The sequence below is a fragment of the Oryctolagus cuniculus genome, chromosome X (assembly GCF_964237555.1).
Source record: "Oryctolagus cuniculus chromosome X, mOryCun1.1, whole genome shotgun sequence".
Lineage (NCBI taxonomy): Eukaryota > Metazoa > Chordata > Mammalia > Lagomorpha > Leporidae > Oryctolagus > Oryctolagus cuniculus.
Genome location: NC_091453.1, coordinates 112896929 through 112920249, shown reverse-complemented (window position 1 = coordinate 112920249; position 23321 = coordinate 112896929). Strand labels below are relative to the sequence as shown.

The 23321-nt window shown below is 41.2% G+C and overlaps 1 protein-coding gene across 1 annotated transcript; it reads right to left on the bottom strand.

Annotated features, from left to right (window-relative positions):
* Positions 1-1302: 1302 nt before the first annotated feature.
* LOC103351980 (cancer/testis antigen 55) lies at positions 1303-19743 on the bottom strand. Its single transcript, XM_008273235.4, has 7 exons — positions 19664-19743; positions 17923-18070; positions 17764-17815; positions 15968-16122; positions 11188-11332; positions 2452-2564; positions 1303-1701 (listed from the first exon to the last, which is right to left on the bottom strand). The coding sequence occupies exons 1-7, from the start codon at positions 19741-19743 to the stop codon at positions 1510-1512; spliced, it is 885 nt and encodes a 294-aa protein (XP_008271457.2). The 3' UTR covers positions 1303-1509.
* Positions 19744-23321: the final 3578 nt, after the last annotated feature.

Genomic DNA, 23321 nt, shown 5'->3' with positions numbered 1-23321 from the left:
GTGTTTTCAATTGAAATCAAAATGGTCTAAAATCAGATTGGTTGCATGAGGGTGTGAATAAACTGAAAATCAATAAACTGTTCACTATAGATGGGTGAACTGCATGTTGTGTGAACTATGGCTCAACAAGAAGTTTACAACCAAATAGCTAGCAGGTTAGGCCATGGCCCAGAGCTGTGATTTGCAAGTCCTTCTCAGGATCAGTGTCTTATTTCCTTTATCAGGGCTCATGTCTGTTCCTGAACTAAAGGGTGTCTACCATCAGCACACAAGCAACCCGTGCAATTCATGCCTGGGAGAAACTCCAGCATAGAAGACTGTGGCCCCAGAATCTCTGGAAGGCAACTCCCTGCACTTTTATGCCCTTTCATTGTCACTTGTTTAAACAGCCCTCTACTTTCTGCTTTGGGGGTCCTTCTGCCATTGAGGTTGTAAAGTGTGGTGCCCCAGTGAGGGTGAGGTGATGAAGGATACTGTATTCCAAACTATGGCAAAGAGCCTTGGAGTTGATATGTCTCTGGATGCAAAATGTTCGAAGTACACTGTGGTTCACCAGTGAGGTGAGAACAAGCTGATGTTGGATGTGCTATATAAAAGCACAAAGTAAATTGATTATTCCCTTAACTTTCTGTGGCCTGTGCGCTGAAGTGAATCACCAAGTTCAGGAAGAATGCTTGTGACACAGCAGCTGGGACTGAGTCCTACCTCACTACACTTGGCACAATTCACTTGCTGCCCTCACAGAAGCTCCTTACATATCAGCCACGGAGAATTCAGAGTATGGGTAGAATCCAATGCCCATGCATCTGTTACGTACAACAGTGGCCTTGTATGTAGGTATCCAAAGCATGGGTTGCTTTGGAATGAAGACTTCCACAGGGACCAGAGCTAACATGTTTCCAACTAGCTCCTTTGTATTCCAGGAGTTACTTCACCCAGAGGCAGGAAATCAAGGGGCTTAACAGAAGATACGTCCATGGGTACCAGTATTGTGTTCTGTCCTTGAGCTCAAGGATACAGTCCCCACAGCTGGCACAGGAAAGGCAATCACAATTTGTGGGTTGAACCAAGAAAGGGAGTGCCCAAGTCTAGTGGTAAAGACTTTAACTCCACATCAGATATTGGGAATTCACCACTGGGTGGCTAGGAAGGCCCACTAGACCACAGAGCAAACTGAGCAATCTCTACCAATGTATGTATAAAACAGGGGTCAAGAGAAGGAAAAGACCACATAAATTAACTAAAATACAAATGCCCCTGATACAAACAGAGAAACAGTATTGGAAGTCATTACACAGGATGCAGAGAACAATTCCTTTAATTAAGCATGAAAAATTATGAACATCCTGAAGAACATACATTTAATTTACTCAATGCATTAAAAACTTGAAAACCTATCTAAGAAATACCTAATGAGGTTTACCAATTTAATTTTCCAAAAAATATTTGCACTGGGTCCTGAACTACCCAAAGAAGAAAGAATGCACAGAGAATAAACAGGTTGTGCTTTTACATTGGTGCCACAGGGATGATGGAAACTGCCCTCCAAACATAGCCTAAATAAACGGTCTCCACTACGACGGCATTGACAACATCATGGATTCGAGGCACATATCCATCAGGAAGTTTCACACAATCCAAGATGAAGACGGTAGAATTACCTATCACCCCATTTCTTCCATTTACACTAGTAATGCACACCTGTGGAGGTAAATGATGGAAATGATTACATAAAAGTATCACATAAAACCTGCTCTGCACCTCCCTCTGGTTCTCAGCTGCATGCCCAACAGTAATCCCTAACCTAGTTGGCACATGGCGAACACCTGGGGTGCTTTGTAAACACACCTGTGCCCAGACCCACTTCATATCAATTTGATCAGAATATCTAGGTTAGGGACCTGTGTCTCTGCAGAGAAACCTTGCAATAAATACTACTCAGTGTCCATAATCTCTGCAAATTAAAGTCAAAGGATTAAGTAAAATAGAAATTTGGAGATAAGCAGACTATCATTTTTATCCTACTTCCTCTCTCACATACTAAGATCATTATTTCATCTGTACCATTGTTCAAACTGAATTTCTGTGCACATTCTGGCTCCATTACCTACCAAAGTACACCTAGACTTTACTAGTAAACACATCTACCACTCCATCCATTTTTTTAATCTAGTAGACCCTAAAACATGGTTTGTTTTATGCTTTTGTTCTCTGAACATTTTATTATTTCCCAATGAAACTACATATTTAACAAATTAAATACATGAATGATCCACATTATTCCCTATATCAGTTCATAAGTACAGCCTTTAAGATAAGTAAATAGTCGCCTCCTTGACAAAAATATATTTTGTGTTAGATTTCTCAATCCACGTAACAGAATCCTGAGCAGCAGAAATTATTGCTAAATAAAGGACAACTAGAAACAAATCACAAGTGCAATATTCAAACCTCACACAGACGCTTGTGTCTCCGAGGCTTCACTGACAGGACCTTCCTTCTTTGCATGTCTGGCTGGATGAAAAAGGTAACTTCTACACAGTCATGTGGATAAGGATCAAAATCTAAAACAGCCATGAAGAAAAAATTAAGTGAAAACTGCTGTTAAATTTGCTAATGTTGCAATACTCTGGTTTCTCTTCAGATAATATAAATCTTTCACCTTTTACTAAAATTGCTAATGTTGTATTTCATAAATGTTCCCAGGTTTTAATACCCTAAAGCAGTTCCAATTGCATTTAAAGAATATTTATATTTTAAAACAGTTAGTTATCCTATAAAATGTACTGTCAGAAAATAAATTTATCATGCTATACAAATTTCTCTCCTCTACTGATTTAGCAAGGTCATATGGGGAAAAGTGTCAACAACTCCACATCCTACAAAGACAATCTATTTGGGAGCAGAGCAGGATGTATTAAACAATCACAACTCTTCCATGAGAGGCAGTCAAATACAAAGGGAATAGCACAAGCCTTAAGCCAGCTACCTGAGTTCAGCACCTACTTATTTTGAAAATCCCGTAAAGGTGTTCATTCTCTGTGATTTGATTCGCCTCTGAAAACTGAAAAGCCCAGCAGTAGAACTTACCACACAGAATTTCAGGCACAATTAATTGATACTTACAAAACACAAAATACTACCAGGCACAAACTAAGCACCAAGAAAGTGTTGAATGCCATTTGTAGGAGCATTAGCAGAAGGACATTCTGTCACAGAAAAATTGAAATGAATTTCTCAGGTGTTTTGGAAATGGAATGGACTCTATATATGTTATATATGCTATATTTTACAATTCAAAATGAATATGTACAGATGGTTTAAAATAAGGTACAAGTGAGTCACAAGATACATAGAAACCAGGAAGGATTTAGAGCAAATGCAATTCTCATATACTGCTATTGGAAGTGTAAATCAGTATAAATACTTCAGATAGTTACAAATATCTACTAAAGTTCAGCATTGCTGCACCTTATGATCCAGGATTTCCTACCTCTTTTCATAGTCCTTAATCCCTCCATAGTTCTATTACAAATAAATTTTAGAATGACGCAAATATGCAATAGATCTGTTAGTCTCTTCCTCTTTTATGTTTTCTTTAACTGTACCTTTGTGGGACTCTAAATGACAGCCATAGGTTTAAAACTCCAAAATGTGTACACCTATACACATACATCTCAGATTCATAGATCTAAATGCTTACTTACTAGAATTATTATATCCAAAGCTTATTAATTTTCTGTTGTTCTTCTCATGCACCCAAGGTTTCCCTAAGTCTTTTCAAATATCAAACAATGGAAACTCTCTCTCTCTCTCACTCTCTCTCTCTGCCTCTCGTTCTCCCCCTCTGTATAACTCTGACTTTCAAATAAATAAATACATGTAACCAAGGATCTCTACAATGAAAATTACAAAATATTAAAGAAATAGAAGATACAAAAAATGGAAAAATCTTCCATGTTTGTGTATTGGAATAATTAATATCATTAAAATGCCAATAAAACCAAAAGCAATTTACAAATTCAGTGCAACCCCAATCAAAATACCAATGACATTCTTCTCAAATATAGAAAAACTGATACTAAAATTCATAAGGAAAACACAAGACACCTTGAATAGTTAACACAATCTTATACAACAAGATCATAGCTGGAGCCATCACAATACCAGATTTCAAGACATACTACAGGGCAGCCATAATCAAAACAACCTGGTGCTGAAAAAAATAGACTTGTATACCAATGGAACAGAATAGAAACTCCAGAAATCAATCCATACATCTACAACCATCTAATCTTTGGCAATGAAGTTAAAATCAAACCCTGGAGAAAGGACACTCTCTTCAACAAATAGTTCTAGGAAAATTGGATCTCTGCATTCAGCAGTATGAAGCAAGAACCTTACCTGATACCTTACACAAAAATAAACTCAAAACGGATCAAGTATCTAAATCTACCACCTGATGCCATCAAATTCCTAGAGGAAAATATTGGGAAAATTCTGCAAGACATTGACATAGGCAAAGACTTCTTGGAGAGATCCCAAAAGCACAGGCAATCAAAGCCAAAATAGAAAAATGGGATTACATCAAGATGAGAAGCTTCTGAAAAAAATAGGTGAAGAGGCAACTAACAAAATGGGATAAATTATTTACAAATTATGCAACTGATAAAGAATTAATATCCAGAACCTATAAGGAGCCAAAGAAACTCAAAAACAAAACAAATAATCTCATTAAGAAATGGGCAAAGGACTTGAACAGGAATTTTTCAAAAGACTAAATTCAAGTGGCCAACAGACACAAAACATTGCTCAGGATCACTGGCCATCAGGGAAGTACAAATAAAAACCACAATGAAGTTTCACCTCACCCCAGTTACAATGACTATCATCCAAAAATCAAAGAACCACAAATGCTAGTGAGGATGTGGGGGAGAAGGTACCCTAACCCACTGTTGGTGGGGATGTAAATTGGTGCAGCAATTGTAGAAGAGTGTATGGAGAAACCTCAGAAAGCTGAAAACAGATATACCATATGAGCCACTCATCCCATTCCTCGGAATTTGATGAAAGGAAATTAAAGCTGCATATGAAATAGTTATCAGTACCCCCACGTTTACTATCACTGAATTCACAATAGCAAAGATATGACATCAACCCAGATGTCCATCAAGTGATGAATGGATTAAGAAATTATCGGGAGGCCCAGGGCTGTGGCACAGCAGGTTAATGCCCTGGCCTGAAGCGCCGGCATCCCATATGGGCTCTGGTTCGAGACCCAGCTGCTCCAATTATGATACAATTCTCTGCTGTGGAATGGGAAAGAAGTGGAAGATGGCCCAAGTACTTGGACCCCTGCACCCGCGTGGGAGACCCAGAAGAAGCTCCTGGCTCCTAGCTTCGTATCGCCACAGCTCCAGCCATTGCGGCCAATTGGGGAGTGAACCATCAGATGGAAGACCTCTCTCTCTCCCTCTCTCTCTTTCTCTCTCTCTCTGTGTAACTCTGACTTTCAAAGAAATAAATAACTCTTTTTAAAGAGGCTTCAACGAATATTTAAAAAAAAAGAAATTATCAGGGCCAGAACTGTGGTGTAGAGGGTAAAGCCACCGCCTGCAGTGCTGGCATCACATATGGGAGCCAGCTGAGTCCCGGCTGCTCCACTTCTGATCCAGCTCTCTGCTATGTCCTGGGAAAGCAGTAGAAAATGGTCCAAGTCCTTGGGCCCCTGCACCCACGTGGGAGACTCGGAAGAAGCTCCTGGCTCCTGATCAGCACAGTTCCAGCCATAGCATCCAACTGGGGAGTGAACCAGCAGATGGAAGACCATTTTCTCTCTCTCCCTCCCTCCCTCTCTCTGTCTCTCCTCTCCCGTTGTAACTCTAACTTTCAAATAAATGAATAAATCTTTTTAAAAAAAAAGAAAGATAAAAAATGTGAAGGAAGAAAAATTGCAGGACCAAGTCATTACTTATCAACAATAATGTTAAATGTAAATAGCCTAAATCTTCCAAATAAAAAATACAAAATGGCTTAATGGATTAAAACACAATACCCATCTATTTGCTTCTTGCAAGAAACATACCTCACCAACAAAAATCCTCTCAACATGGATTAAACATCTAAATCTACAACCCGACACCATCAAATTATTAGAGAACATTGGAGAAACCCTGCAAGATATAGGCACAGGCAAAGACTTATTGGAAAAGACCCCGGAGACACAGGCAGTCAAAGCCAAAATTAACAATTGGGATTACATCAAATGGAGAAGTTTCTGTACTGCAAAAGAAACAGTCAGGAAAGTGAAGAGGCAACCAACAGAATGGGAAAAAATATTTGCAAACTATGCAACAGATAAAGGATTAATAAACAGAATCTGCAAAGAGATCAAGAAACTCCACAAAAACAAAACAAATAACCCACTTAAGAGATGGGCCAAGGACCTCAATAGACATTTTTCAAAAGAGGAAATCCAAATGGCCAACAGACACATGAAAAAAATGTTCAGGATCACTAGCAATCAGGGAAATGCAAATCAAAACCACAATGAGGTTTCACCTCACCCCGGTTAGAATGGCTCACATTCAGAAATCTGCCAACAATAGATGCTGGAGAGGATGCAGGGAAAAAGAGACACTAACCCACTGTTGGTGGGAATGCAAACTGGTTAAGCCACTATGGAAGTCAGTCTGGAGATTCCTCAGAAACCTGAATATAACCTTACCATATAACCCAGACATCCCACTCCTTGGAATTTACCCAAAGGAAATTAAATTGGCAAACACAAAAGCGGTCTGCACCTCAATGATTATTGCAGCTCAGCTCACAATAGCTAAGACCTGGAATCAACCTAAATGCACATCAACAGTAGACTGGATAAAGAAATTATGGGATATGTACTCTATAGAATACTATACAGCAGTAAAAAAAATGAAATCCGGTCATTTACAACAAAATGGAGGAATCTGGAAAACATTATGCTGAGTGAAATATGCCAGTCCCAAAGGGAAAAATATCATATGTTCTCCCTGATCGGTCACAACTAACCGAGCACCAAAAAGGAAACCTGTTGAAGTGAAATGGACACTATGAGAAACAGTGACTTGATCAGCCTTTGCCCTGACTGTTGGTGAACAACTTAATGCTTTATCCATTTTAGTATTTTTTGTCCTATTTAATACTACTGGTTGAACTCTGTAATTAACACACAATTATTCTTAGGTGTTGAAATTTAACTGAAAAGTGATCCCTGTTAAATATAAGAGTGGGAATAAGAGAGGGAGGAGATATACAGTTCAGTACATGCTCAATTGGACTTGCCCCAAATGGTAGAGTTAGAAACATGCCAGGGGATTCCAATTCAATCCCATTAAGGTGGCATGTACCAATGCCAACTCACTAGTCCAAGTGATCAGTTTCAGTTCACAATTGATCATAATGATAGGTCTAAGAGTCAAAGGATCACAAAAACAAGACTAGTGTCTGCTAATACTAACTGATAGAATTTAAAAGGAGAGAACGATCCATCATGGGAAGCAGGATACACAGCAGACTCATAGAATGGCAGATGTCCTAAACAGCACTCTGGCCTCAGAATCAGCCCTTAAGGCATTTGAATCTGGCTGAAGAGCCCATAACCGTATTTTAGCCATGGAAAGCCAAGACACTCTGGCTAAAAATAAAAAAGACCTAAATGAAAGATCTCTGTGAGTGAGATCCCAGTGGAAAGAACAGGCCATCAAAGGAGGTACCTTTCTCTGAAGGGAGAACTTCCACTTCGACTAAGACCTTGTCTAAAAAAGATCGGAGAGTTGGCGAACTCAAGAAACTTCCAAAGCCTTGGCAACTCATGACAAAAGCCTAGGGAGATTACTGACACCATAAACAAGAGTGTCAATTTGTTAAGTCAACAACAGGAGTCACTGTGCACTTACTCCCTATGTAGGATCTCTGTCCTTAATGTGTTGTACCTTGTGAATTAATGCTATAACTAGTACTCAAACAGTACTTTACACTTTGTGTTTCTGTGTGAGTGCAAATTGTTGAAATATTTACTTAATATATACTAAATTGATCTTCTGTATATAAAGTTATTTGAAAATGAATCTTGATGTGAATGGAATGGGAGAGGGAGCAGGAGATGGGAGGGTTGCAGGTGGGAGGGAAGTTACGGGGGGGAAGCCACTGTAATCCATAGCTATACTTTGGAAATTTATACTTATTTAATAAAAGTTAAAAAACATATAAGGCTAACCAATTGAAAAATAAAAGTCCAGATGATTATCTCCATAGATACAGAGAAGGCATTTGATAAAACACAACATCCTTTCAAGATTAAAAGCCTAAATTGGGTATAAAAGGAACATTCCTCAACACAATCAATGCAAGGCAATATATGACAGACACATAGCCAGCATCTTATTGAATGGAGAAAAGTTGAAATCAGTTCCACTAAGATCTGGAACCGCCAAAGGTTGCCCACTTTGACCATTGTTATTCAATATAGTTCTGCAAGCTTTAACCAGAGCCATTAGGCAAGAAAAAGAAATCAATGGAATACAAATTGGGAAGGAGGAAGTCAAATTATTCCTGTTTTCAGATGACAGGATCCAAACATAGAGGATCCAAAGAATCCACTAAGAGACTATTAGAACTAATAAGAGCTTGGCAAAGTGGCAGGATATAAAATCAACACACAAAAATCAACAGACTTTGTATACATAGACAATGCCATGGCTGAGGAAGAACTTGTAAAATCAGTACCATTCACAATAGCTACAAAAAGTTTAAATACTTTGGAATTAATTTAAGCATGCGAAGATCTCCACAATGAAAATTACAAGAATTAAACAATGAAATGAAAAAGAAGACAAGAAAATCCATGTTTGTGGATCGACAGAATTAATATCATTAAAATGTCTGTACAACCGAAAGCAATTTACAGATTCATTATGATCCCAAACAAAATATCAATGACATTCTTCTCTGATCTAAAAAAAGCAATGCTAAAATTCATATGGAAACAGAAGAGACCCTGAATAGCTAAAGCAATCTTATAAAACAAAAACAAAAATGGAGGCATCACAATACCAGATTTCAAGATGTATTACTGAGAAGTTATAATCAAAACAGCCTGGCACTGGTACAAAAATAGACATGTAGACCAATGGAATAGAATGGGAATCTCAGAAATTAATCTATGTTATAACCAACTAATCTTTTACAAATGATCTGAAATCAATCCCTAGAGAAAGGACAGTCTCTTCAACAAATGGAAAAGCACACAGAAACATAGCCAAAAATGCAAAAATAGACAAACGTGATTACATCAAGCTAAGAAGCTTCTGCACTGCAAAGGAAACATTAAACGAAGTGAAGAGGCAGGGCCAGTGCTGTGATATAGTGGGTTAAACCTCTGCCTGTAGCGCCAGCATCCCATATGAGAGCTGTTTGGGGTCCTGGCTGTGACTTTTCCAATACAGCTCTCTGTTATAACCTGGGGAAGCAGTGGTAGATGGCCCAAATGCTTGGACCCCCACATCAGAAGAAGCTCCTGGCTCCTGGTTTGGGATTGGCCCAGCTCCAGCCACTGCAGCCATTTAGGGAGTGCACCAGTGGATGGAAGACCTTTCTCTCTGTCTCTCTCTTCCTCTTTCTATAACTATGCCCCTCAAATAAATAAAATATTTTTAAAAAGTGAAGAGGCAAATTAGGCAGCTAATAAAGGATTAATATCGAGAATCTATAAAGAGTCCAAGAATCTAAACAGCAACAAAACAAACAACACAGTTAAGAAATTGGCAAAGGAAATGAACAGGTATTTTTCAAAGGATGAAATTCAAATGAAGAGCAGACACATGAGAAAATATTCAGGGTCACTAGCCATAAGAGAAATGCAAATAAAAACCACAATGAAGTTTCACCTCACTGCAGTTAGAATGGCTGTCATCCAAAAATCAAAATGCAATAAATGACAGCAAGGATGTGGGTAAAAATGCACCCTTATACACTGTTGATGAGAATGTAAACTAATACCAACCATTATGGAAGATGGAAGGAATTTCCTCAGAAATCTGAAAATAGATCTACCCTAGGACCTTGCTGTCGCTCCCCCACTCGCGGAGGAACGACACCGGTCCTTCCTGGATTTGCTGCCGCTCCCCCGCCTCCGCGGAGGAGCAACACCCCCACCACTCCCCTGCTTTCGCGGAGGAGCGGCACCAACGAGCTGTCCGACCTACTCTCTCAGGGGGCCCCGCATGTTGTCTCTCTCCCTCTTTCATAGTCCTCTCCCACCAATCCGTGCTCTGCTGCCCACGTGCTGAGCACGCCGCTTTCTTCCAAACAGGGGTTGGGTCAGGAATCAGCTAATTAACGAAGTAGCTGTGTAAGATTTTTTTACTCTCTCTCAGCACCATATGATGGAAGATCAGATGCACAGAGTTAGTCTTAATAGTCTCAGTGGTCTAGTCTAGTCTCAGTAGTCTCAGTACTTATTTCGCCATGTTGCAGGAGACAGGCCCTGCTCCCCACACTTGCCATCCCACTCCTGGGAATTTACCCAAACAAAATCAAATTAGCATATGAAAGACACATCTCTACCACTATATTTATTGCAGCTTAATTCATAGTGGCTAACATATGAAAATCAATCCATATGTCCATCAACTTAAGACTGGATAAAGAAAATGTAGTATATATACAATATGGAATACTACTTGGCCATAAAACATGAATGAAATCTTGTCTTCTGAAATAAAATGGATGCAACTGGAAGCCATGATGATTATTGTAATAAGCTAGTTTGAAAAAGACAACTGTTTTTTCTCTGATATGTGACAGTTAATACAGAATACAAAACTGCATAAGAATGAAATGAACATCGTGTAATACTATTGTTGTTATTAGTCCTTATTTACACTCCTGTAGAACTGTGGTTTTCCTACTTTTTATTTGTTGAATATTATGTTTAGTGGTCAATTAATCCTGTGATTATACAGTAGATTGAAATTATGTCTTTGCAGAAATTAAAGAAAAAAAGAAAGGAATGAAGGAGGGCAATTGAAGGAGGGAGGGGGGAGGGAGAGAAAAACGTTTATCTTCTTAAATCTGTATGAAATGCATGAAATCTATTCTTGTAATTTTTAAAAAGTAAATACATAATATAAAAATTGTTAATTTTACCTGTAGAAATAATATCTACACTGAAGAAGCATGTGTGATTAAAGCGGCCAGCATGATCCATTAGAGAGTTAAGACACCCAAGTGTAACTTTCCTATATGATCCTGAAGGTCTGTTGCCATGGATATTACGGTTGTCAGCATCCACCTAGAAAGCAAGTAACAGTTACTCACACATAACCAAAATTTAAAAGAAGCATATGCTATAGTCACTGTTGTCCAAGAAATACTTGAAAGAATTGTAATAAACATTGTTGAGTGTATTTCAACTCAAAAACACATCATAGACACGAGTTCATAAAATAATGTCTCAGATTCATTATTTTTTTATTTCATTTGTTTCAGCAGGTTAGCAAACTTGAACAGAGTAGAGAATTCCTATAGACTCTGTCTCCTACACATCTAGTTTATATGTTATTAGCATCTTGCATGGGAATGGTACATTCATTACAATTGATGAAGCAATGTCAATACATGATAAAATACATAATTTACATTAGGTTCACTCTTTGTGTTGTACAGTCATATATTTTTAAAATGATAAAGAGCATTATTTGCATACCCTCCAGGTTTAATATACTGATAGTATTAGATTCAAAGATAAAAGATATGCTATTGCTGCTCTCCAGCAGTTCATAAAGAATAAAAGACAAAAATAACTAATTCAAAGCAAATTTTGATAAAAGACAAAAGCTTGTTCAAAAATTTTTCTGAGCATAGCCAGGATGGAGTGAATTTCAGATATAGAATACATGATTTTCTTAGAGGAAGTATCTTGCCCTTGGCTTCTTTTCAAATTTTCCCACACTAATGCATCAATATCCAAGCATAATCTAGACTCTCCTACCTTAAAAATAAAAATAAATAATTCTCTCTTGATCTCATTTTTCCATCAAAATCAATTCTCTGTTTCTCCTCCCAGCAAAAGATATTGAGAGAGCTGTTCCTAAAACCAGAAAAAGCCTGTAAATCACCTTTAGATTCCATGATATGTGCCTGATGCACTGTGAGCAAGCAGTTTTCATTTCATGGTGGGGAGCTGAATGAAGAAGTAAGGCTCTAGTGGGATGACACTGACCTAAAGAGAAGGCCATGGAGACAAGAACTCTGTCAAGTTGCCTGACAGCAAAGGGAAAGGCAAAGCCAAAAGAAAATGCTGTCTAAAGAGCTAGAACTTGTATTTGATGACTGAAGACTTAGTCTATTTAAATTCTGTTGTATCTTTTTCCTTAATAGTGGAAGAATTTGAAAATACAGAGAGAGAAGAGGCACTCAACAGTGCAGAAAAGGATGTGGAGAAATCAAAGGGAATGACATCCAAAATAGAGCTTTAGAGAATTGGCCATGAGAAAAGGGATTACTCTTTTTGTTCTAAAAGGACAGAAGTGGGGGATATGTGAAGATGGAGAAAGATTTACAGGTTTTCTCATTCAAACAAATACCAAAATCAGAGACTTCACAAACCCTTAGCTCTGGATGAAATGAGCATAAGTTAAATGAAAAGCTTGCCAAGTCATCCAACCTTGTCCCTCAAAGAGGGACTTGGGAGATGATTCCTTTATGATCTTCATGGAATATTTACTTCTGATGAGAAATGGTGCAAACATATAAATAATAAAGGAAAGCTCTCAATTATTTGTTTGAATCCAACATAAAAGAGATTCCAAAAGCTGATTAAATAGAAATGAGAGACAACTATAAGTCAACTCCATTTATGAAAATGAAAAAAATCCAAATAAAATGTAAGCAAGCAAAAATAACAGGACATTACAAGAAATTCTCATAACAAATAAAAGTGTGATTCTCATAAAAGCAAAAGGGCCTGACACTTGGCAAATGAGCTGTATTTTCTCCATATTAGTATCAGTAAATACAAATTAAGAGGGCCAACCAGGGTTGAATAGGTATAAACACTGTGCTTCTAGATGTTGTGATTCCCATTTAAGACCATAATCACAGTATCTCTTACTAAATATCATTAAGAAATTATCTTGGCTGATTTTGTAGTTATATTAGTAATCTACAGAGGAACAAAAAGGGATATTCACATGCCTACTTGCATAAATTAATGCAATACTGATAAGAAGGAACAAAGAGCTGCACAATACATTTTTTTTGACAGGCAGAGTGGACAGTGAGAGAGAGAGAGACAGAGAGAAAGGTCTTCCTTTGCCGTTGCTTCACCCTCCAATGGCCGCCGCAGCCGGCGCGCTGCGGCCTGCGCACCGCGCTGATCCGATGGCAGGAGCCAGGTACTTCTCCTGGTCTCCCATGGGGTGCAGAGCCTAAGCACTTGGGCCATCCTCCACTGCACTCCCGGGCCACAGCAGAGAGCTGGCCTGGAAGAGGGGCAACCGGGACAGAATCCGGCACCCCGACCGGGACTAGAACCCAGTGTGCCGGCGCCGCAAGGCGGAGGATTAGCCTAGTGAGCCGCGGCGCCGGCCTGCATAATACATTTTAGTCAGATTCCACAGCTTTCATTATGTAAAAAAAATAAATACTGACCAATATTTATGTCAAAAACGTACAAAAATATTATAGAATATTATGCACACTCTCAAAGTGCCACCAAGAAGAGGGCTCTTATTATCAAACTATAAGCCATTAAAAAGTACCATGTCTGAGGAGTAATAGTTGCTCCGTAAGGCAAGAAGGATGATTTTACTTTTCAATTTACATCCTTATAGACTTTGAGTTATTTATCTGTGATTGGGTATGTATACAAAAATATTCACATATAAAGAAAGGATATATCAAGCATTCAATTTACAGTTGCTACTTCAAAAATAATAGAGTATGTCTCCATCGTTTTGAAGATTCAGTAAGATCTATTAGATTACATAACAAAAACCAGTAGTGAAATATGCATGAAGATGGAATTAATTTGAAAATAAAATACACAGATAATGATTTTAACTTATAATAAAAAAGTTTATTTCAGAAATCTAATTAAATAATTACAATAAAATGCATACTGATAACATAACACAAATATTCAGTCTGGGAAATACATTTAGAAGACATACAGAATTGATTTTGAGGAAATGTGTAAAACAGTTCAAAAATATGTAAGGGGAAAACTGTGCCTTTTTGAGAAAAAGACAGTTATGATGTTGCTCCAGCCTTTGTGGCCGATTCGGGAGTGAATCAGCAGAAGGATGACCTCTCTCTCTCTCTCTCTCTCTGCCTCTTGTTCTCTCTGTGCAAAACTCTAACTTTCAAATAATCCCAAACATTGAAATAAATACTTTAAAAAGCTTTAGTGATTCAAAGTTTTTAATATACCATCAGCATGAGATAACACAATCCAATGACTATGACACAGTTTCAAATGCCTATGGGAATACAGTGTGTGATGATGCAAGGGGCATTTCAACTTAGTATGGGAAAAGTGGACTATTGCATTGAAAGTATGGGGACAAGGGCCAGTGTTGTGGCATAGTGGGTGAAGCTCCTGCCTGTGATAGCTGCATCCCATATGGGTGCCAGTTTGTGTCCCATGTACTCTTCTTCCAATCTAGTTCCCTGCTAATGGCCTGGGAATGTAGCAAAAAATGGCACAAGTGCTTGGGCCCCTGCCACCCAAGTAGGAAACCCAGATGAAGATCCTGGCTCCTAGCTTCAGCCTAGTCCAGTCCCTGTCATTGAAGCCATTTGAGGAGTGAACCAGATGTTACAAGATCTCTTTGTCTCCCTCTCATTCTGTCTCCTCCCAATTTGTAACTAATTTTCAAATAAATAAATCAATCTTTAAAAATGATAAAAATTAGCAAAACAAACTATATTCTTCTCTGAGTTGCTACACTTTAATCAATTCCAGGCAGGCTGAGTGTTTAGATCTAAACAACTAACTAACTTTAAGAGGAAAATATGATATTTCTGTGAATTAAGAAGTACAATGAGCCTTCAAAAGGATTCTCACTGTACACAAAAGTCATACAGATAAGATGGACACAGTTGTCCTATTTTTTAAAAAATTAAACTCCATGAAACAAAGTTGAAATACAGTCTTAGAAGAAATATCTGCAAAATATATATGCTATAAATATTTTAATGAGGCTCTGACTTCCCTAATATACAAATAGTTCTGATATCCCTAATATAGAAACAGCTCTAGAAAGGATTTTCACTGACACTTTGAAAAGTGCAAATACAATTACAAGGATCCTTTTTAGTTCAAAGATTGACAATATTTCCATTCTTGCCAATACTGGCAGCCAGGTACTCTCACAGCCTGCTACTGACAGTGCCTATTAGTACAATACAGTTGAACCATCACTTAGTTATATGCATTAAAATGGTAAATATACAGACATAAGTGATAGCTAAATAACACTGTAAATTCAATAAAAGTGCCATCTATTTATACTTATTTTAAAACAGGAACCTTAAAAAGAAAGATTAATCACACACCAATAAAGCTCTTTCAAAACAATTATTAGCATGCATGTTTGTTCAGCTTGCAATTAATTACTTCAGCACAAGCAGAAATCCATTACTTGGGTGAGAAAAGAAGTTCTAGGATCTTACATACTGCAAGATTATAAATGATAATCAAAATTTTAAATGCCAAAGAACAGATTAATACTTCTGCAAACAGAAACTACTACAAAGGTTGAACAAATGTCCTAGGAAATCTGGTAAATTAGACTTCAATTTCATCCTACAAATACTACACCCAGGGCACCTCAGAGAGGGTGAAAATAGAACTTAGTTTAAAGCATCCCCAGAAATAAACATAACCCCAGCTCACACCACTTTTACATTGGTGACAATATACCTGAGATGTTTCGTCTTCCACAACAGGAGTGACATGTTGCCCAGCACTCAGAAGGATGCGTTCAGACACATCCGTAACAAAGAAGGCAGACTCAGCAGTGAAGCCATCATTAGCATCAGCACTTGCAGCTTCTCCCTGGGTTCTTGCCAAATCACCTATGAGAAAGGCAAATAAAAGCTTTCAGGAATTAACTTCAAAAGCAAACACACAGCCGGCGCCGCGGCTCAATAGGCTAATCCTCCACCTAGCGGCGCCGGCACACTGGGTTCTAGTCCCGGTCGGGGCACCGGATTCTGTCCCGGTTGCCCCTCTTCCAGGCCAGCTCTCTGCTATGGCCCGGGAGTGCAGTGGAGGATGGCCCAAGTGCTAGGGCCCTGCACCCCATGGGAGACCAGGAGAAGTACCTGGCTCCTGCCATCGGATCAGCGCAGTGCACCGGCTGCAGCGTGCCGGCCGTGGCGGCCATTGGAGGGTGAACCAACGGCAAAAGGAAGACCTTTCTCTCTGTCCCTCTCTCTCACTATCCACTCTGCCTGTCAAAAAAAAAATTTTTAAATTAAAAAAAAAAAAGCAAACACACACTACAAATAAGCCCTATAGAGGAAGCTGTGGGAGGCAATTATCTAAAAGTAGAAATAAAGAGTGTTAGATTTAAGATGCAGATGACAGTGCCAGTAGAGCACAGTGGGTAAGTGTGCAGGATTATGGAGGCAGACTGCTGAGATTGAAATACTAGTTCCACTATTTCACTGTGGAGCACAGTGGCTCAATGCCCAAGCCAGTGTAGTTACATGGCTAAGAACATCAGCTGTAGAGGCAGATTGCTTGGAGTTGCATCACGGCTGTCAACTGTGTAATTGTGCCTGTGATGCAGCCGGTGATGACTCCAGTACTTGGGTGCCTGCCATCCACCCACGTAAAAAGCCCGGATGGAATTCCTTACTCCTAGATTCCACTGGGTTCTGCCTCAGCTATGGCAGCCATTTGAGGAGTGAACCAGCATATGGAAGATCCGTCTTTCCCTCTCTCTGTGTTACTGTGCTTTTCAAATAAATAAATAAACACACAGATCATAAAAAATGAAATTTACCCACATAAAGAAAGATCCTTGACTATGGACATATAAAAGAGGAATCTGTCAGACAGTCACAGGGCATCTACACAAGGTAATTTCTTTTTTTTTTTTTAAGATTTGAAAGAGTTACAGAGAGAGAAGAAGAGACAGAGAGAGAGGTCTTCCATCTGCTGGTTCACTCCCCAATTGGCCACAAAGGCCAGAGCTGTGCCGATCCAAAGCCAGGAGCCAGAAACCAGGAGCTTCTTTCAGGTCTCCCACGTGGGTGCAGGGGCTCAAGGACTTGGGCCATCTTCTACTGCTTTCCCAGGCCATAGCAGAGAGCTGGATCAGAATAGGAACAGCCGGGACTAGAACCGGCGTCCATATGGGATGCCAGCGCTTCAGGCCAGGGCGTTAACGCACTGAGCCACAGCGCCGGCCCCCGAGGTAATTTCCACAACTTGTGGAGAAGATCAAGGAGGAAACACAACCCCAGGGGCCCTCTCTGCCTACACCATTGCCACATCGGTCAGAAGACTTCTGGACAGTAGCAGACGCTAGTCTAGGACACTGGAACTCAGGGAACTAGGGATGCTCCCACCCGACACACAGAGCACACCATCAAAGATGGCGCCTGCCAGTGTCGTCAGAGCTTCTCGGAGCCGCTGACAATTCCACACCAGAGGCGGGTTGTGGCCTTACTGGCAGGACCCACGGCGGGTAGGGAGAGGATACGTACCTTCCTGAAGTCTTGCAGGCTGCATATTTTCTGCCTCCAAGCGTTCTCTCCCCTCAAAGAAGATAACATGGATGAAAACATGCCAGAACATCGTTCTGTCAGGCAACTTACGCGACGCATCTCGATACGCAGAAAGCTTCCATCTATCTAGATCTCTACCTGCTCCAGCACTGCCGACACAGCAGCTGCTCGCGGTGGCACCTCCTCCTTCTCTTCCTGACCAAAACCTCTATTCAGGACCCCCTCACAGGCAAAGGAAGCAGTGAGCCCCTGAGGGCTTTCCTGTGTCCTGTTCCCAACACGTAGCCTGAGGCGGGAAACTGCGATATGTGTAAGCCACTGATTGGCAGGACGCTGTTGGGCGGAACTTCCTGTTGCCTCCCTCCACAAACAGGAAGGGTGAGGGCATAAATGTGACTGTGAACCGGAAATCAATTCCGCTGGGAATCCTGTTGCACTTGATAGGGTAGATGTTGTGCCCTGTTGGATTGGGCAGGGAAGGCCATTTGAGGTGAAGCAACAACCTGCAGAGAATGGAGGCAGGCCCCTGTTATAGGAATTTGGAGTCGGTTCTTTGTCTCACCAAAATGAAGAATTACGATGCAGACAATGAGGGCGGGCAAAAACAAAAGTTTTATTGAGAAATAAATTTTATAGATAATTACAAAGAATTGAAAAGCAAGGCTCCTGATGTCCAGGAGGGATACCCAAGGACGGGTTCTTTCAACGTCTGAGTATTGGGAGCTTATATATGGAGTGTATGTGAATTTATCAATTCTTCTACATCGTTTCCATATATCATAGGTCTGCTTTATTTTTTCTGTTTACCTGAAGACTGTGTTACTGACTAGTTAACAAACATTCGCTTACTGAACATGCAGTTGAGAACATGCCGATTTGTGGTGTGTTCTGGTCTGATACCAGAGCTTAGTTTCTTGCAGTTACCTATGCGTTTGGGACCCACTGTGTTCCCTATCAATGATTTCATTTTCTTGGGACCTTTCCTAACTGCCTATTAACCATTCTAACTCCTCACATTCCCAGACCCTGGATCTCAGATGTCCATTCTCTGCTCCTCATGGCCTCAAGATTATCTTCTCTTCCTTTGCCTATGGATGTCTTACCACCATTGCTGTCCCCATAATCCTGCCTGCACTCTTAGCAATGTATTCCTCTTCAGTATTAATTCAAACTAAAGATGTAGTGGTAAAGCCAAATTTCCACATCTGCTTGGTTCTCCTTTCACATCCACTTGAATCTCTTAACACAGTTTTGGCTCAGCTCTTCTTGGAAGCTGGGTCCAACTGTGGCTTTAGAGCAAAGCATCCATTGTGAACTGGAGATACTGTTTTAAGTATGTGTCATCAAATTGACTGGTAAATGAGGATGGCTAGGCAAATAGTTGATTCAGATGATGTAGTGCCATGCATGGCATTTGGGCGCCACCACTGTTGAGCTCATTTAAGGCTTTTATTTTGGGAATGCAGACACAGGGGAGTACAGTGTTCCCCAAATCTGTGAAATACTTAAAGGCAGGACATCCACTTCTCAAAGCCCACCAATAGGTAAATATTTAGTGGGTACTGACAATGAAGTGTGACCATGGCTAGTCAAGGTTTCCTGTGGTCAAAGTCATAATATCAGCCTTCCTACCCCCTTTTCTCACCAGCACCTGCCTTGAATTCCAGATAGCTGCTTAGGTCAAGACTTTCCTTTGCACCTACAGTCCCCACCTAGAATGCACTGTTTTGCCCACACAAACTCACTCTAGCACAACCTAGGTTCTCTCACTAGAATATAGTGCTGGGCCAAGAAACTCTGAACACTAGGAGGCAAGGGAGATAGATACATTTTCATTTCTGGGGCCCCACATTCTGAAGTGAAGTCTCTGCAACCTCACTCTTTTGCCTCCAATTCTCCTTTTGTCATGGGTGTCTTTGAAATCTCAGGAGATTCCAGCTTTCGGTTCTCCTGGTCCATTGGTGGACAGTCTCTTCTTCAGTACTACTCATTTGGACCACCCTCACCACATACTGCCCCTTGGCTTTGTCAGATCCATCTATCAGAAATGTCGTTGACTCTGATTTGTAAGGAACCTTATGGCTTATTACCGTATCACTTAAAAGCTCTCCTGTTCCAACTTTGATAAAATTACACAAGCTATATTTGCCTATGACTTTTATTATTTGTATTTTTTGTATTCTAAGAAATAACTGCCTAATCCAAGGTCACAAAGTGTTAATCCTGTGTTTTCTAAGAGCTTTGTAATTTTCTCCCCTTTATCTATGCTGACTTAATTTTGTGTTTGGCATTAAACAGAGGTCCACATTATTTTTATACTTGTGGTTATCCAGGGGTCCTGGCAAGATTTTTGCAAAGACTATTCTTTTGCTCTTTGTAGTAAATCAGTTGATGCTAAGACATAGTGTTCTGTTTCTGAATTCTCACTTGTAATCCACTAATCTATATGTCTACCTTTTAGCTAGTACAAAATGTTCTTGTTTACATAGATTTGTATTAAACATTAAGTCATGAAATGTGAATCCTTAAAGTTTGCTCCTTCTGAATATTTTGTTCTGGATATGTTTTTTCCATATAAATTTTAGGATCAATGCATGATTTCTACAAAAAGAAATCTGGGATTTTAATGGAAATTGTGTTGAATCTGAAGATTTCAGAAGATTGCCATTTTAATACAAACTTATCCAATCTATAAACAGGAGATACACTTTCATTTATTTATGTTGTCATTAATCTGTCAGCTATTGTAATTCTCAAACATTTTGCATTTTTGTTAAATTTATTCCCAATTTTATCCAATTACTGCTATTGCAAATTAAATATTATTCTTAATTTCCCTTTCTGTCGTTCCCCCTCTTCGTGGAGGAACGACACTAAACCCTGCCTAGGCTTCATATCCGAGTCACGGCACCATTATGTCGCTCCCCCTCTTCGTGGAGGAACGACACAGGACCCTGCGCTGTTCTTTCGTCTGCTCGGCCCTCCCCGGGTTTGCTGCTGGTTCTTCCCGGGTTGGCTACTATCCCTTCCACCTCCGTGGAAGGGCAGTTCCCCCTGGCCACATTCCCCACTTCCGCAGGGGAGTGGCACACCGCCGGCCGGCTTTCTCGGGGGCTGCACGGGTGTTCCTTCAGCTAGATGTTCCCCTTAGATGTTCTCGGTGCATGCCGTCTCTCTCCTCCTTTATAGTCCTCCTCCGCCAATCCCAACTCGGCTGCCCACATGCCGAGTACGCTGCTCTCCTCCAATCAGGAGCGAGTCCTACAGTTTATTAGTTGAACTGGAGGCAGCTGTGTGGAAGCTGTTTACTTCTCTCCCAGGGCCATATTGTGGGAGAGCAGATGCATAGAATAAGTCCTAATTCCAGTAACTCAGTCCAGTCCGGATTGCTCCCCACAGATCCCCCTTTCTTTTTATTTTTTGGCGTTGATACGCGCCTGTCTTCGGTGTCCCGCGGCACACACTCTGCTCTACTTGCTAGAGTTGCCACAGGCTCTTACAAGTCCTATCAATCAGGCAAACCGAATCCGGGTCCTCTCTTCGCCATGTTGTGAGGAGGTTTTTAGGCGCTGATGCGTGCCTGTGTTCGGTGCCCTGCAGCGCATGCTCTGGTCGAGCCTGCAGGGGCTTACAAGTTCTATCAGGCAAACCGAATCCAAGCCTTCTCATTGCCTTTTTGTGGGGAGGCCTTACTGATGTTAATTCGTGCCTGTCTTCGGTGACCTGCGGCGCATAAGCTGCTAGCCGCCCAGGTGCTCATCGCCTCACTAATCGGGCAGACCGAATCCAAGCCTTCTAATTGTGGTATTGTAGGGAGGCCTTTCTATTTCTCTATTTCTCTATCTCCGGGCATTCCTATTTCTCCCATTTTACTTCTATCTGCCAACATTCCTATTTCTCTCACTTTGCTTCTAAACTTCTATTTCTCTTATCCCTGCAGCTTCCCGGTGCCCGCCCCAGGCTACTTCTCGGCGGCTTCCCGGCTGAGCCGCTTCAGCCCGCGCCTCTTTCATCTGCGCAGCTTCCCGGCTTTGCGCGGCTTGGCTTCGCGCGCTCCGCGGTCTCCACGCCCTTCGCGTCTGCACCACGGCCTCGCGCCAGCCCCGTTCCCTATCTATTCACGCCCCGTGCTCTCTCTGCACGCGGCGGCTTCCGCGAGTAACACAGCGTAGCTTACGTGTCCGCCACTAGCATTCAATCTAAGTTCCCCGGGCTAGCCTGGCGAATTCAACCCAGCATACGTCTCCGCCCCACGATTTGGCTTCCCGTCCTTTGCTCCCCGGGCTAATCAGACAGATCCCAATCTGGCTTACGTTTCAGCTTCTGGTTTCAACTTTTCGCCCCCTATTCCCGGGCTAACTTGAGAACCCCAAAGTGGCTTTCGTATCCGCCTCGGCCTGCCCCCCGCGGCTTCAATTTCCCTAACAGTTTTCTCTACCCGGTATGTTTCCCTAAGTTTTCCTCCAACGATATTCCTCCCTCATTTCTCCTGGCCTCTCCCCACAGTCCGCATCCGAGTCTGTTTGTTCTAGCTTTCACTTTCGCTTTCAACCTTAGAGATTTCTCCCAGCTTCCCCCCGTAGTCCATATCCAAATCTATGCCTAGGCTTTCCATAGCTTCTTCCGGCACCCTTTTCGTCCGGCTTTTCCCTAGGCTATTTACTAGTCTCTCTCTCCGGTATTTTCCCAATTCTTCCCGTTTCTTCCTCCTAAGTTTCATATCCGTCCTAGGTTTCCTATCCGAGTCACGGCACCATTATGTCGCTCCCCCTCTTCGTGGAGGAACGACACTAAACCCTGCCTAGGCTTCATATCCGAGTCACGGCACCATTATGTCGCTCCCCCTCTTCGTGGAGGAACGACACAGGACCCTGCGCTGTTCTTTCGTCTGCTCGGCCCTCCCCGGGTTTGCTGCTGGTTCTTCCCGGGTTGGCTACTATCCCTTCCACCTCCGTGGAAGGGCAGTTCCCCCTGGCCACATTCCCCACTTCCGCAGGGGAGCGGCACACCGCCGGCCGGCTTTCTCGGGGGCTGCACGGGTTCCCTTAGATGTTCCCCATAGATGTTCCTGGTGCATGCCGTCTCTCTCCTCCTTTATAGTCCTCCTCCGCCAATCCCAACTCGGCTGCCCACACGCCGAGTACGCTGCTCTCCTCCAATCAGGAGCAAGTCCTACAGTTTATTAGTTGAACTGGAGGCAGCTGTGTGGAAGCTGTTTACTTCTCTCCCAGCGCCATATTGTGGGAGAGCAGATGCATAGAATAAGTCCTAATTCCAGTAACTCAGTCCAGTCCGGATTGCTCCCCACACCTTTCATATTGTTCATTTCTAATACATGTCTATACAATTGACTTTTACTTGTTGATCTAGAAGCCTATAACCTTATTGCTTTCTTGCATTAATTCTTTTATTTAACTTTTACTTAATGAATATAAATTTCCAAAGTACAGCTTATGGATTGCAACGGCTTCCCCCCCCATAACTTCCCTCCCACCAGAAACCCTCCCATCTCCTGCTCCCTCGCCCATTCCATTCAC